This window comes from Hyla sarda, chromosome 1 (assembly GCF_029499605.1).
Source record: "Hyla sarda isolate aHylSar1 chromosome 1, aHylSar1.hap1, whole genome shotgun sequence".
In the NCBI taxonomy this organism is placed as follows: Eukaryota; Metazoa; Chordata; class Amphibia; order Anura; family Hylidae; genus Hyla; species Hyla sarda.
Genome location: NC_079189.1, coordinates 308,962,246 through 308,978,135, shown reverse-complemented (window position 1 = coordinate 308,978,135; position 15,890 = coordinate 308,962,246). Strand labels below are relative to the sequence as shown.

General features: G+C 42.2%; 1 protein-coding gene across 1 annotated transcript in view; it reads right to left on the bottom strand.

Moving 5' to 3' along the window:
- LOC130271334 (trypsin inhibitor ClTI-1-like) overlaps positions 1–15,890 on the bottom strand; it is a 57,610-nt gene that overhangs the window by 32,349 nt on the left and 9,371 nt on the right. Inside the window, exons 2-3 of the mRNA XM_056518243.1 lie at positions 10,921–11,067; positions 9,524–9,561 (exon numbers count right to left, since the gene is read on the bottom strand). Of these exons, the coding sequence (XP_056374218.1) occupies positions 9,524–9,561; positions 10,921–10,969 (87 nt within the window). The 5' untranslated portion in view covers positions 10,970–11,067. The remainder of the gene's footprint in view (positions 1–9,523; positions 9,562–10,920; positions 11,068–15,890) is intronic.

Genomic DNA, 15,890 nt, shown 5'->3' with positions numbered 1-15,890 from the left:
ATTTATATGGGGGAGACTAAAAGGGAGCCCATAGGTCACTTTGGGGTCAGCTAGTCACTAGTACCCCCTGGGTAACAATCACATGGTACATTTATTAAAGATACAACACAAAATATAATACACAACATATTTACATGGGGGAAACAACTGCAGGGGGCCCTGGGGACACTGAGGGACACTGCAGGAAAGTACAGGGAAACACCATCCCGTACTGGGCTACCACATTAACATGTGATCACCAGCTGTCATGTGAGTTGTCATGTGATTGTAACCTAGGAGGTATGAATGACCAGGTGACTTAAGGCTGACCAATGGGACCCCACCAGAGTGTCCCCCATAAAAGCCCTGGGAGGGGTCTCTTCTCTCTCTTAGTTCCTGAGTCTTTGCCGAGGTGCAGTCAAGCCTAAGAGTGTGTCTGGAGTCATAGGAGGCGTTAAGTCTGCAGCCACAAGTCCACAAGTAAGCTAAAGTCACAGCTTAGTCTGTCTTAAGTCAAGAGTCAAGTAAAGTCAGTCACTGTCATCTATTGTCAAGTCAACGTGGCCTGTGCTAAATTGTCCAAAACCACTACAAGTTCCAGCAAGCCCTAGCAAACCTCAGTGGGCCTAGCCAAGCTGTATAGACTGTTACATCTGTCTGACTCAGTAAAGCTGCCGTTGTTCCGTAACTTCGTGTCAGAGTCATTATTTGCCCCTGTGCCTAGCCCAGGATCCAGCGATATACCTTCAGGTGGTATTGAGGTTAAACCATGCCCTGGCGTCACGAATACAAGGGGTTAATGCTATCTGCCCCTAGGGTAATATCATCTGCCCTGCATCACATCCTCTACCACACTTGCAACCTAATAGATGTGAAAGCAGCTGGTACTCTCAGATAGCGGCAGCATAATAGCTGTAGGGGTCAGAGAATAGGTGAGCACAGTGTGGGAATGAGGTGCACCCTGCCTTAACAATGGAAACTAGAAGCCACAACTGAGTAAAGCAGAGAATACAGTACTACAGGGATGAAAGGACTTTTTTAGATTCTAATGTCACTGTTATTCTGGGTTTAATTAAACTTATGACCTTTTCTGTTAGGTATAAATCATGTAGCTGAAACTCCTTCTCGTGGACCATCAGGTTAAACTGCATTGACCGTTCACATTTAAAACACATGATAATAATAATAATAATTAATAATAACAACAATAATTTTGAGGCTAATAATAGCAGCCATCAGTCTTACATGCTGCAACACTTTCCAATTGTGGAAAGCAATGATGAAATGTTGCTATATTAACAAAATATTACATTGTTCATAAAGTTACAAAAAAAAAAAAAAACTAAACCCATCAAGTTCAACCTATATCCCTATTGGCCCTCATTTACTTAGAAAATCGGGTTGTAAGTCTATCTTGCTTTCTTACCCGACTGCTTTTTTCCCCTGGTATTTATTATTATGTCGCATCCTGTTTGTCGCACGTGGGTTTTGTTGGTTTTGGTTTCCAACTCCTCTAAGTTGTCGGGAAAAAAATCCACAACAATTCAACAAATTCGGGTTGGAAACCTTTATAAATATGTGGGAAAGCTCAGAAATGTCGGGTTACGCCCCTTTTTTGGGTTTGGGAGAATCCACATCGGGTCTGTCGGGAAAAAATGTAGCATCGTGTCGCAGACTGGCCCACGATGTCTGCGACATGTCGCAGACAAAGATGCACCAAAAAAAACCCGACAAAACAAGTCGGGTTTAGAATAGTAAATTAGGGCCAATGTGTCCCTACTGTGTTGATCAAGAGCAAGGCAAATAACTCATGATTGCCTCATGATTGGTCAAGGCTAAGGAATGGCACTCAGCAGTCATGAGAGCAAAGGGTTTGGGCTGATGTGCTTCCTTGAGTCCTTGCAGTTTTTATCAGGTTTTAGTGCAACCTTTGCCACTGCTTTGTGCCTAATAACTCAACCATGTCCTTGTTGGGATTCTAATAGTGAGACCTGCACAGCATACATATTGATGTTATTTCCTAGAAATTTGCCATTTATCAATGTTAGCATTATAGACTATGGCATTTTTAGGTAAATTGATAATTTTATATCATAGCACTTATACTGTGTGTATATTGGGCAACCCAGATTCATATGATCTATTAAAAGGTAGAGTAAAGGACATCAATATACTGCTATAAAGAGATTCTCTCTTAATGGGAAAATAGGTAGAAGCAACTTTTACACAGTAGGAAACCACTTTTCCTGAAGAAAATTTAGGAGCCTAGATAAGTGATCCAGGGCCGCCATCAGGGGGGTACAAGGGATACCCCCAGTAAGGGGCATGGGGGCCTGGCCAGAACTGACACTTTTTTTTTTTTTAACGTTAGCGAGTCAGTGACCGCTGGGACCGTCACTTTATACACTGATTGATTGACTGATTGCACAGTCAGTCTCAGTCCACACACTGCGCCGCAGCACCGCACGCACCTGTGAGGCTGGCACTGACCACCGAGAGGTACGTATGCTGCGCTATGCACGCTGATGCTGGCCTGACGTCACCTAGCGCTGTGATGTCCGGTTGGAGCCCGGAGGAGCCAAGCACAGCAGGGAGAAGAAGCTGGCTGCAGTATGCAGGAGAGGAGAGCGGCACCCCAAAAGAAGAGCCTGGCCAAAGGAGGACACTGGACAGAGGTAACTGTTACAGTGCAAAAAGAAAAAAATATGACTGGCCCGGGGCAGAAATATTAAATTGCAGTGGAAGGCAGATGTGAGAGGGGCCTACAACAACTTTATGGGGGCAACTATTAACAGAGTGGCCTACCCAGACTATATATTTAAGAAAAATGTGAATTTTTCTTAAAGAAGTAAATTGGAAAAACTATTGGTTTGCCAAAGTTTTGTTTTGGTGCTTAGCGGAGGGGTACACGGGTATGCAAGTGCGATGTGGTCGGCACGCAACAGCGTGCTTAGCGGAGGGGGTACGTGGTTATGTGGAGACAGTGTGGTCAACCCACATGAGCATGCTTAGCAGAGAGGTACACGGGTATGCGGAGGCGGCGTGGTCAACCCACCACGAGTCACGCGACGTCACACAACCAATGAGAATTGAGAATCATTCACAAGCACCGCTTGTGAGCTAGATGAACTTTGATCTAAAGCACCATGTGTAAGCTATATGAACTTTGACCTCTGTGGAAACAGTTTGAACTAAATAATTTCATTAGAACTAGTTTTCTCTACCTTAAACCAGTTTCAATTGACATTCGGTCTTTGATTAGCAGTAAATTCTAGTTTGTACAAAGGCGTTCAGTAAATATTCTAGTTTGTAAGAAGGAGTTTAGTAAAAACTGGTTTTAACTAGGAAAAAGCAGTCAATTCTAGTTTTCACAAAGGTATTCAGTCAAAACTAGTTTTCACTTGGGATGAGCAATCAATTATAGTTTTCACAAAGACGTTCAGTCAAAACTAGTTTTCACTGGGGAAAAGCAGTCAAAACTAGTTTTTACTAGGGAAAACTAGTTTTAACTGTAACATATACATATATATATATATATATATATATATATATACATATATATACATATATACATATAGAAATATATACATACACACACACACAAATTCATATAGATTCCTATACAGATGAATGTAAAAATTTATAGTAACTACTATTTTTTACAATACTTTATAGATAGGGTCTGTATGGCTAAAGTGGTAGATCCTTTCTTCATCACTCCTAATATTATATATAAAGAGCATTAAAGCACTTTAAAATACTGTTTCCAGACTCTCATCTAAACCAAAGGCATCAAAATATCTTAAACAAATATCCAAAACATTTCCCCTATTACACAGTTTGCAAAATTCACAGTGCTTGATTTTTTCAGGGGTGTCACTTAATAAAAAACTTGGATCCTTATTGCGTTTCTCAAAAAACATTTGCTCTTCCGTATGCTTGTACTTTTATTTTAGCTTCCACTTTATCTTGTACCCGGTTATTCCTTCCTAATCCTTGTTGGGTAGGAAAATAAACAAAGGAGGAAGCTTTTGACTTCATATCCAGTCCTCAAATATTGTTGTCCTATCCCAACCCCACATCTCGACCTCCTATCCCGACCTCCTATCCCGTCCTCCTATCTCAACCTCCTGTCCCGACCTCCTATACCATCCTCCTATCCCGTCCTCCTATTCCATCCTCCTATCCCGTCCTCTTATCTCGACCTCCTATCTCGACCTCCTATCCAGTCCTCCTATCTCGACCTCCTATCCCGTCCCCCAATCTCGACCTCCTATCTCGAGCTCCTATCCTGTCCTCCTTTCCCGACATCCAGGGCAGCGGTGACGAGCGGTGACGGGTCCGGAGTGGCGGGGACATGTGAGTACCACCTCCTATACCAGTGGTCTTCAAACTGCGGACCTCCAGATGTTGAAAAACTACAACTCCCAGCATGCCCGGACAGCCAACGGCTGTCCGGGCATGCTGGGAGTTGTAGTTTTGCAACATCTGAAGGTCCGCAGGTTGAAGATCACTGTCCTATACTTTACATTGTATCTGGTTCAGAATCTTTATTTTCTAGATTTTTATGCTTTAAAATTGGGTGCGTCTTATATGCTGAAGCGTCTTATATGACAAAAAATACGGTATATAGATTACATGTTTATTAATACAGTATTTTTATTTTTAAGAAGGAGGATATTTTTTTAAAGTTTTAGATCTCCTAAAAGTAATTTTTTTTGTTTGCCACCAATTCTATCTTGCTATACTCGATCTAATGGTAAAAGACTCCAGTTCTTGGTGAGGGTATTTTTAAAGTCTGTGACGCACATTATATTTTGCTTAATTATTTCCCTCATCATTTACTTTTCCTTTTTCTCTTTTTCCTAATTTTTTGGTGACTGTCCCTGGCATTCCTCTTGGGAAAGCGACTTAGTCATTTGTTCACATTCTTTTATCAGAGCTTTTGGATAATATTAACCAGACATCTTTTACTAATGGTATTTATTTGTTTATCCAACTTTTTTGTGATTGCCCTAAGGTCTAAGCATCCAATTTCTGTACTTGGATTCTTTAAATGATCCAAAAAAGCTCAAGATTCATTTGTATCCATCACAACCTTGTATAAAATACACAGAGCACTGCATCCATCTTTTAAAGAGCATTTACACTCTATCCCATGCCAACTACAGATTGTTGGCAATCACTGAAGGTCCATTAGACATGTAATTTCAACGTTCTGTAAATTTGGGCCCAAGGCGAAAATTAGAGGGCAGCTTGCAAATACCAACACTGTTGTGTCTTATAGCTTCATACTATTAAAAACCCAAAAGGCAGCTTTAACACCTCTGTCCATTTTAGGAACTGTCCAGAGTCGGAGCAAACCCCATAGCAAACCTATCCTGCTCTGCACAGTTCCTAAAATGGACAGTGGTGTCAGAAGAGAGCACTGTGGTCATACAGAAAGGACATTTTAAAAGAAAAGAACTTCCTGTGGACCACATAGCAGCTGATAAAGAACTGGAAGGATTAATATTTTTAAATAGTAGTAATTTACAAATCTGTTTAATTTTCTGGCACCAGTTGATTTAAAATAAGATGTTTTCCAGTGGAGTACCCCTTTAACCCCTTAAGGACCCAGGACGTACTAGAACGTCCTGGCACCCTGGGCTTTAAGGACCCAGGACGTACTAGTACGTCCTGGTGTTTCTCCGGTCTCTGCCGCGCCCCGGGCAGAGATCGGAAGCGGATGCCTGCTGAAATGCTTCAGCAGGCATCCAGGGCAAACGCCGAGGGGGGCCATGTAGGCCCCCCATGTCGGCGATCGCTGCAAATCGCAAGGGAAATCGCCCTTGCGATCTGCGGCGATACCGGGCTGATCGGGTCTCTGGGACCCGACCGCCCGGTAATTTCGCATGATCCCGGCTGTCACAGACAGCCAGGACCATGCTAAAGCATAGGAGCGAGGTGGCAAGCCTCCCACCTCCTCCGATCCCCTGCGATCCGTCGGTTAGTTAACCGACCAATCGCAGGGGGGGGGCAGTTACTTCCTCCCACCCTGCCCGGCCCCTGGAAGTCCAGAGAGGACGGGAGGAAGACCAGAGGACACGGCGGGGGACGGGGGAGTGCTGGGGACCGGCCCCGGTACTTACCTCGTCCCTGAAGACCCGGATCTCGGCGGCGGAGACGGCAGCGGCGGCGACAGGTGAGTATATCTTCAGCCGCGGTCGGCCCTTTACAGCAATGCACGTCGCCGTAAAGCGACATGCATTGCTGTATTGGGACCCTGTAAACTACAACTCCCAGCATGCCCAGACAGCCCTTGGCGTCTGGGCATGCTGGGAGTTGCAGTTTTGCAACATCTGGAGGTCCACAGTTTTGGGACCACTGTGCCCTTCCAGATGTTGCAAAACTACACATCCTCAGCATGCCCTTACTGTCCAGGCATGCTGGGAGTTGTAGTTCTGTAACATCTGGCCCTTCAGATGTTGCAGAACTACAACTCCCAGCATGCCTGGACAGTTTTGGCATACTGGGAGTTGTAGTTTTGCAACATCTGGAGGGCTGCGGCTGGGACACCACTACACAGTGGTCCCCAAACTGTTCTCCTCCAGCTGTTGCGTAACCACTACTCCCAATATGCCCTTCGCTGCCTGGGCATGCTGGGAGTTGTGGTTTTGCAACAACTGGAGGCACACTGGTTGGGAAACATTGTCTGTTTCCTAACTCAGTGTTTCCCAACCCGTGTGCCTCCAGCTGTTGCAAAACTATAACTGCCAGCATGCACTGATAGACTGTGCATGCTGGGAGTTGTAGTTTTGCAACAGCTGGAGGTCCTCCCCCTCCCCCTGTGAATGTACAGGGTACATTCACATGGACAGGGGCTTACAGTGAGTATCAGGCTGCAAGTTTGCGATGCAGCAAATTTTGCGCGGCAGCTCAAACTCGCAGCGGGAAACTCGCTGTAATCCCCTGCCCGCGTGACTGTACCCTAAAAACACTACACTACACTACACTAACACAAAATAAAATAAAAAGTAAAAAACACTACATATACACATACCCCTACACAGCCCCCCTCCCCAATAAAAATGAAAAACGTCTGGTACGCCACTGTTTCCAAGATGGAGCCTCCAGCTGTTGCAAAACAACAACTCCCAGTATTGCCGGATAGCCGTTGACTGTCCATGCATGCTGGGAGTTTTGCAACAGCTGGAGGCACCCTGTTTGGGAATCGCTGGTGTAGAATACCCCTATGTCCACCCCTATGCAAATCCCTAATTCAGGCCTCAAATGCGCATGGTGCTCTCACTTCGGAGCCCTGTCGTATTTCAAGGCAACAGTTTAGGGACACATATGGGGTATCGCCGTACTCGGGAGAAATTGCCTAACAAATTTTGGGGGGTATTTTCTCCTTTCACCCCTTATGAAAAGGGGAAGTTGGGGTCTACACCAGCATGTTAGTGTAAAAAAAAAAAATTTTTACACTAACATGCTGGTGTTGCCCTATACTTTTCATTTTGACAAGAGGTAAAAGGGAAAAAAGCCCCCCAAAATTTGTAATGCAGTTTCTCATGACTACGGAAATACCCCATATGTGGGCGTAAAGTGCTCTGGGGGCGCACAACAAGGCCCAGAAGGGAGAGTGCACCATGCACATTTGAAGTGATTTGCACAGGGGTGGCTGATTGTTACAGCGGTTCTGACAAACGCAAAAAAACAAAACCCCACATGTGACCCCATTTCAGAAACTACACCCCTCACGGAATGTAATGAGGGGTGCAGTGAGAATTTACACCCCACTGGTGTCTGACAAATCTTTGGAACAATGGGCTGTGCAAATAAAAAATTTTGTACAGCTCACTGTTCCAAAGATCTGACAGACACCAGTGGGGGGGTAAATGCACACTGTACCCCTTGTTACGTTCCTCAAGGGGTCTAGTTTCCAAAATGGTATGCCATGTGGGGGTTATTTTTCTGTCCTGGCACCATAGGGGCTTCCTAAATGCGACATGCCCCCGAGCAAAATTTGCTCTCAAAAAGCCAAATATGACTCCTTCTCTTCTGAGCATTGTAGTTCGCCCGTTGTGCACTTCAGGTCAACTTATGGGGTACCTTCATACTCAGAAGAGATGGGGTTACAAATTTTGGGGGTATTTTCTGCTATTAACCCTTGCAAAAATGTGAAATTTGGGGGGAAACACACATTTTAGTGACATTTTTTTATTTTTTTTTACATATGCAAAAGTCGTGAAACACCTGTGGAGTATTAAGGCTCACTTAATTCCTTGTTACGTTCCTCAAGGGGTCTAAGTATAAATTTTCTCCTTTTACCCCTTGTAAAAATAAAAAAATTGGGTCTACAAGAAAATACGAGTGTAAAAAATTAAGATTGTGAATTTTCTCCTTCACTTTGCTGCTATTCTTGTGAAATACCTAAAGGGTTAAAACGCTGACTGAATGTCATTTTGAATACTTTGGGGGGTGCAGTTTTTATAATGGGGTCATTTGTGGGGTATTTCTAAGATGAAGACCCTTCAAATCCACTTCAAACCTGAACTGGTCCCTGAAAAATAGTGAGTTTGAAAATTTTGTGAAAAATTGGAAAATTGCTGCTGAACTTTGAAGCCCTCTGGTGTCTTCCAAAAGTAAAAACACGTCAATTTTATGATGCAAACATAAAGTAGATATATTGTATATGTGAATAAAATAAAATAAATATTTGGAATATCCATTTCCTTACAAGCAGAAAGCTTCAAAGTTAGAAAAATGCAAAATTTTCAAATTTTTCATCAAATTTTGGGATTTTTCACCAAGAAAGGATGCAAGTTACCACAAAATTTTACCACTATGTTAAAGTAGAATATGTCACGAAAAAACAGTCTCGGAATCAGAATGATAACTAAAAGCATTCCAGAGTTATTAATGTTTAAAGTGACAGTGGTCAGATGTGCAAAAAATGGCCGGGTCCTAAGGTGTAAAATGGCTGGGTCCTTAAGGGGTTAAAGGGTACCACTCATCAAATAAACTTTTGATATATTTTAGATTAATGAATGTTGAATAACTTTCCAATAGCATGTTAATGAAAAATATGCTTCTTTCTATTGTATTTTTCCTGATCAGTCCTGTCAGCAAGCATTTCTGACTCATGCTGGAGTCCTAAACACTCAGAGCTGCCAGCCTGCTTTGTTCACAGCCAAACAGGCTGTGAACAAAGCAGGCTGGCAGCTCTGAGTGTTCTCCTTTGTGAACAAAGCAGACTGGCAGCTCGTAGTGTTTAGGACTCCAGCATGAGTCTGAAATGCTTGCTGCCAGGACTGGTAGGGAGACCCCTAGTGGTCATTTCTTCAAAGTGGAAAATTAAATAGAAAGAAGCATATTTTTTAATAACATGCAATTGTAAAGTTATTCTGCATACATTAATCTATAATATATCAAAAGTTTTTTTGATGAGAGGAACCCTTTAAGAAGCCTGTCTTGTGGACCACAACTTGTTGAATCCAGCTAAACATTATATCATTTGAACAGTCCTTTAAATAAATAAAAATCATAAGATCATGCTTACCACACTTGCACCTTCTGCTTCAGGAAAATGCCACAATGCTGTGAAAGCAAATCAAAATTAGATTGTATGACCTATACTGCATACATATAGTATATCACATGCAACATTTGTAACTACTGACTTGCTATGTTAACATTATCTTTAAAGGGGGCAGGTTCACTTTAAATAAAAAAAATTTAAAGGCATCCCAGAAAAAAAGAAAAGCATTTAGAATAATGCTGTTACCATAGGTCACAGAAAGTGATCTAACCACTGTCAGTGGCACGTGCTATATTAAAAAGCAATGCAAGTAATAAATAAGAGCAGTAAAGATAGCTAAAATCTCCCACACCAGCTGCACTAGAGAATTTCTCTATAGTAGGAAAGGTCTGATAATTTTTGACACTGAGACACCAAATTTAGAAAGTAGTAGTATGGTTTAGACCAGTGGTCTCCAACCTGCGGACCTCCAGATGTTGCAAAACTACAACTCCCAGCATGCCCAGACAGCCGTTGGCTGTCCGGGCATGCTGGGAATTGTAGTTTTGCAACATCTGGAGGTCTGCAGGTTGGAGACCACTGGTCTAGAATGAGGCTGTAATTCCAAAGCACTGTCAAAGGTCAAGGTGGATGTGAAAGGTGGCTCTAATCCTGAAAAATATGGACCTTTCCTATATTTCTGGACTGTGTAGAGGAAAAGCAGCCCAGTTCCCCATAGCAATGAGCCAGATTGCTTCTTTTATTTTCTAGAGGTTTTTTAAAAATATAAGAAGCGATCTGATTGGTTGCTATGGGCAACTGGTCCATTTTTCCTCTGCACAGGTTTTGATGACTCTCAACCAACTGGAATATGGTTTTTCACATTGGAGTTTTAGTGTTACTAATTATATCTAAATATATATATATATATATATAATGTTGTACATACAAACACACAACAGCCTAACCACAACCTGACCATATATATGTTGGAGCGATGGTCTGTAACCTAGGCAACAAACTGTCAACAAGGGGAAGAAAGGAGCAAGAATATCAGGAGAAGGAGGCAAACTTGCTAAACGATTGTATTTGCAAAAAATATTTAACTTGAGGTGCACAACATGTTTATATATAATAAAATCTGCTGACAGGTTCCTTTTAAGCGAATCGCACTATTTTTCTAAATGCCAAGTGAAATATACAACATACATATGACATGAGATAATATGGGAATGAATGTAAATCATATCCGATAAAACACACTGGTGACAGTCACCATACGTTGGATGCTCCCACATTATGCTGAGCCATGAACAAATATGAGATAACTGCTAACTGGGTAATGGGAAGCCATATAGAAGTATAGACGCTACATACCAATACAATAATGTAATAAATACTATTTTTATCCTGTCATCTCCTGTTGGTAAGAACAATACCTGCTGTTAGTATGCAGAAAAGCAAGACGGAGTAGATCTGCATCTTCATGGTTTCTTCTCTTTCCTGACTGTTCCAACCTGCTTGCTCAGGACAGCCCTGTGTGTCTGGATGGAGCTCCTGACTACCTGCCTTTGTCTGGACCAAACCTGTGAGGTCACAAAACAAGAACATTTTCCTACAGCGTGCATGGTCATTGCAGAACATCCAGCAGTTCACTACCCAATGGCTTTCTTACTTTAACCCCTTAACAACCAGGCCAATTTTTGTTTTTGCATTTTTCCATTTTTTTTCTATTAGCCATAACTTCTTAATTTTTTTCAAATACAGAGTTTTTTATTTTTCAAAATCAATTGTACTTTGCAATGACACTTTTCATTTTTCCATATTGTATAATGTGAAACAAAACTAAGGAATATTGTGAATGAAATTAAAAAAATGTATAAATGCAATTGCTAATTTTTTCAGGGTGTAAGACCAACTTGTATACACCACTCCTCTATACCAGTGACATGTACAGTATACACCACTCCTCTATACCAGTGATATGTACGGTATACACCACTCCCCTATACCAGTGACATGTACAGTATACACCACTCCCCTATACCAGTGACATGTACAGTATACACCACTCCTCTATACCAGTGACATGTACAGTATACACCACTCCTCTATACCAGTGATATGTACGGTATACACCACTCCCCTATACCAGTGACATGTACAGTATACACCACTCCTCTATACCAGTGACATGTACAGTATACACCACTCCTCTATACCAGTGACATGTACAGTATACACCACTCCTCTATACCAGTGACATGTACAGTATACACCATTCCTCTATACCAGTGACATGTACGGTATACACCACTCCTCTATACCAGTGACATGTACAGTATACACCACTCCTCTATAACAGTGACATGTACAGTATACACCACTCCCCTATAACAGTGACATGTACAGTATACACCACTCCCCTATAACAGTGACATGTACGGTATACACCACTACTCTATACCAGTGACATGTACAGTATACACCACTCCTCTATATCAGTGACATGTACAGTATACACCACTCCTCTATAACAGTGACATGTACAGTATACACCACTCCTCTTTAACAGTGACATGTACAGTATACACCACTCCTCTATACCAGTAACATGTACACTATACACCACTCCTCTATAACAGTGACATGTACAGTATACACCACTCCTCTATACCAGTGACATGTACAGTATACAACTCTCCTCTATACCAGTGATATGTACGGTATACACCACTCCTCTATACCAGTGACATGTACAGTATACACCACTCCTCTATACCAGTGACATGTACAGTATACACCACTCCCCTATAACAGTGACATGTACAGTATACACCACTCCTCTATACCAGTGACATGTACAGTATACACCACTCCTCTATACCAGTGATATGTACAGTATACACCACTCCTCTATACCAGTGACATGTACAGTATACACCACTCCTCTATAACAGTGACATGTACAGTATACACCACTCCTCTATAACAGTGACATGTACAGTATACACCACTCCTCTATACCAGTAACATGTACACTATACACCACTCCTCTATAACAGTGACATGTACAGTATACACCACTCCTCTATACCAGTGACATGTACAGTATACAACTCTCCTCTATACCAGTGATATGTACGGTATACACCACTCCTCTATACCAGTGACATGTACAGTATACACCACTCCCCTATAACAGTGACATGTACAGTATACACCACTCCTCTATAACAGTGACATGTACAGTATACACCACTCCTCTATACCAGTGACATGTACAGTATACACCCCTCCTCTATAACAGTGACATGCACAGTATACACCACTCCTCTATACCAGTGACATGTACAGTATACAACTCTCCTCTATACCAGTGATATGTATGGTATACACCACTCCTCTATACCAGTGACATGTACAGTATACACCACTCCTCTATAACAGTGACATGTACAGTATGCACCACTCCTCTATACCAGTGACATGTACAGTATACACCACTCCTCTATAACAGTGACATGTACAGTATACACCACTCCTCTATACCAGTGACATGTACAGTATACAACTCTCCTCTATACCAGTGACATGTACAGTATACACCACTCCTCTATACCAGTGACATGTACAGTATACACCACTCCTCTATACCAGTGACATGTACAGTATACACCACTCCTCTATACCAGTGATATGTACAGTATACACCACTCCTCTATACCAGTGACATGTACAGTATACACCACTCCCCTATAACAGTGACAGCTACAGTATACACCACTCCCCTATAACAGTGACATGTACAGTATACACCACTCCTCTATACCAGTGACATGTACAGTATACACCCCTCCTCTATAACAGTGACATGCACAGTATACACCACTCCTCTATACCAGTGACATGTACAGTATACAACTCTCCTCTATACCAGTGCTATGTACGGTATACACCACTCCTCTATACCAGTGACATGTACAGTATACACCACTCCTCTATAACAGTGACATGTACAGTATGCACCACTCCTCTATACCAGTGACATGTACAGTATACACCACTCCTCTATAACAGTGACATGTACAGTATACACCACTCCTCTATACCAGTGACATGTACAGTATACAACTCTCCTCTATACCAGTGACATGTACAGTATACACCACTCCTCTATACCAGTGACATGTACAGTATACACCACTCCTCTATACCAGTGACATGTACAGTATACACCACTCCTCTATACCAGTGATATGTACAGTATACACCACTCCTCTATACCAGTGACATGTACAGTATACACCACTCCTCTATACCAGTGACATATACAGTATACACCACTCCCCTATAACAGTGACATGTACAGTATACACCACTCCTCTATACCAGTGACATGTACGGTATACACCACTCCTCTATACCAGTGACATGTACAGTATACACCACTCCCCTATAACAGTGACAGCTACAGTATACACCACTCCCCTATTACAGAGACAGCTACAGTATACACCACTCCCCTATAACAGTGACATGTACTGTATACACCACTCCCCTATAACAGAGACAGTATAGTATACACCACTCCCCTATAACAGAGACAGCTACAGTATACACCACTCCCCTATAACAGTGACATGTACAGTATACACCACTCCCCTATAACAGTGACATGTACAGTATACACCACTCCCCTATAACAGTGACATGTACAGTATACACCACTCCCCTATAACAGAGACAGCTACAGTATACACCACTCCCCTAAAACAGTGACATGTACAGTATACAACACTCCCTTATAACAGTGACAGCTACAGTATACACCACCCTCCTATAACAGTGACAGCTACAGTATACACCACCCTCCTATTACAGTAACAGCTACAGTATACACCACTCCCCTATAACAGAGACAGCTACAGTATACACCACTCCCCTATAACAGTGACATGTAGAGTATACACCACTCCCCTATAAAAGAAACAGCTACAGTATACACCACTCCCCTATAACAGTGACATGTACAGTATACACCACTCCCCTATAACAGAGACAGCTACAGTATATACCACTCCCCTATAACAGTGACATGTACTGTATACAACACTCCTCTATAACAGTGACATGTACTGTATACAACACTCCTCTATAACAGTGACAGCTACAGTATACACCACCCTCCTATAACAGTGACAGCTACAGCATACAACACTCCCGTATAAAAGAAACAGCTACAGTATACACCACCCTCCTATAACAGTGACATGTACAGTATACACCACTCCCCTATAACAGAGACAGCTACAGTATACACCACTCCCCTATAACAGTGACATGTACAGTATACACCACTCCCCTATAACAGAGACAGCTACAGTATACACCACTCCCCTATAACAGTGACATGTACTGTATACAACACTCCTCTATAACAGTGACAGCTACAGTATACACCACTCCCCTATAACAGTGACATGTACTGTATACACCACTCCCCTATAACAGAGACAGTATAGTATACACCACTCCCCTATAACAGAGACAGCTACAGTATACACCACTCCCCTATAACAGTGACATGTACAGTATACACCACTCCCCTATAACAGAGACAGCTACAGTATACACCACTCACTTAAAACAGTGACATGTACAGTATACAACACTCCCTTATAACAGTGACAGCTACAGTATACACCACCCTCCTACAACAGTGACAGCTACAGCATACAACACTCCCCTATAAAAGAAACAGCTACAGTATACACCACCCTTCTATAACAGTGACATGTACAGTATACACCACTCCCCTATAACAGAGACAGCTACAGTATACACCACTCCCCTATAACAGTGACATGTACAGTATACACCACTCCCCTATAACAGAGACAGCTACAGTATACACCACTCCCCTATAACAGTGACATGTACTGTATACAACACTCCTCTATAACAGTGACATGTACTGTATACAAAACTCCTCTATAACAGTGACAGCTACAGTATACACCACCCTCCTATAACAGTAACAGCTACAGTATACAACACTCCCCTATAACAGAGACAGCTACAGTGTACACCACCCTCCTATAACAGTAACAGCTACAGTATACACCACTCCCCTATAACAGTGACATGTACAGTATACAACACTCTACCTATAACTGACAGTATACACCACTTCTTTATACCAGTGACAGCTACAGTATACACCACTACCCCTGTAACAGTGGGGGAGATTTATCAAAACCTGTCCAGAGGAAAAGTTGCTGAGTTGCCCATAGCAACCAATCACATTGCTACTTTCATTTTTCAGAGGCCTTTTCAAAAATGAAAGAAGCGATCTGATTGGTTGCTATGGGCAACTGGGCAACTTTTCCTCTGGACAGGATTTGAT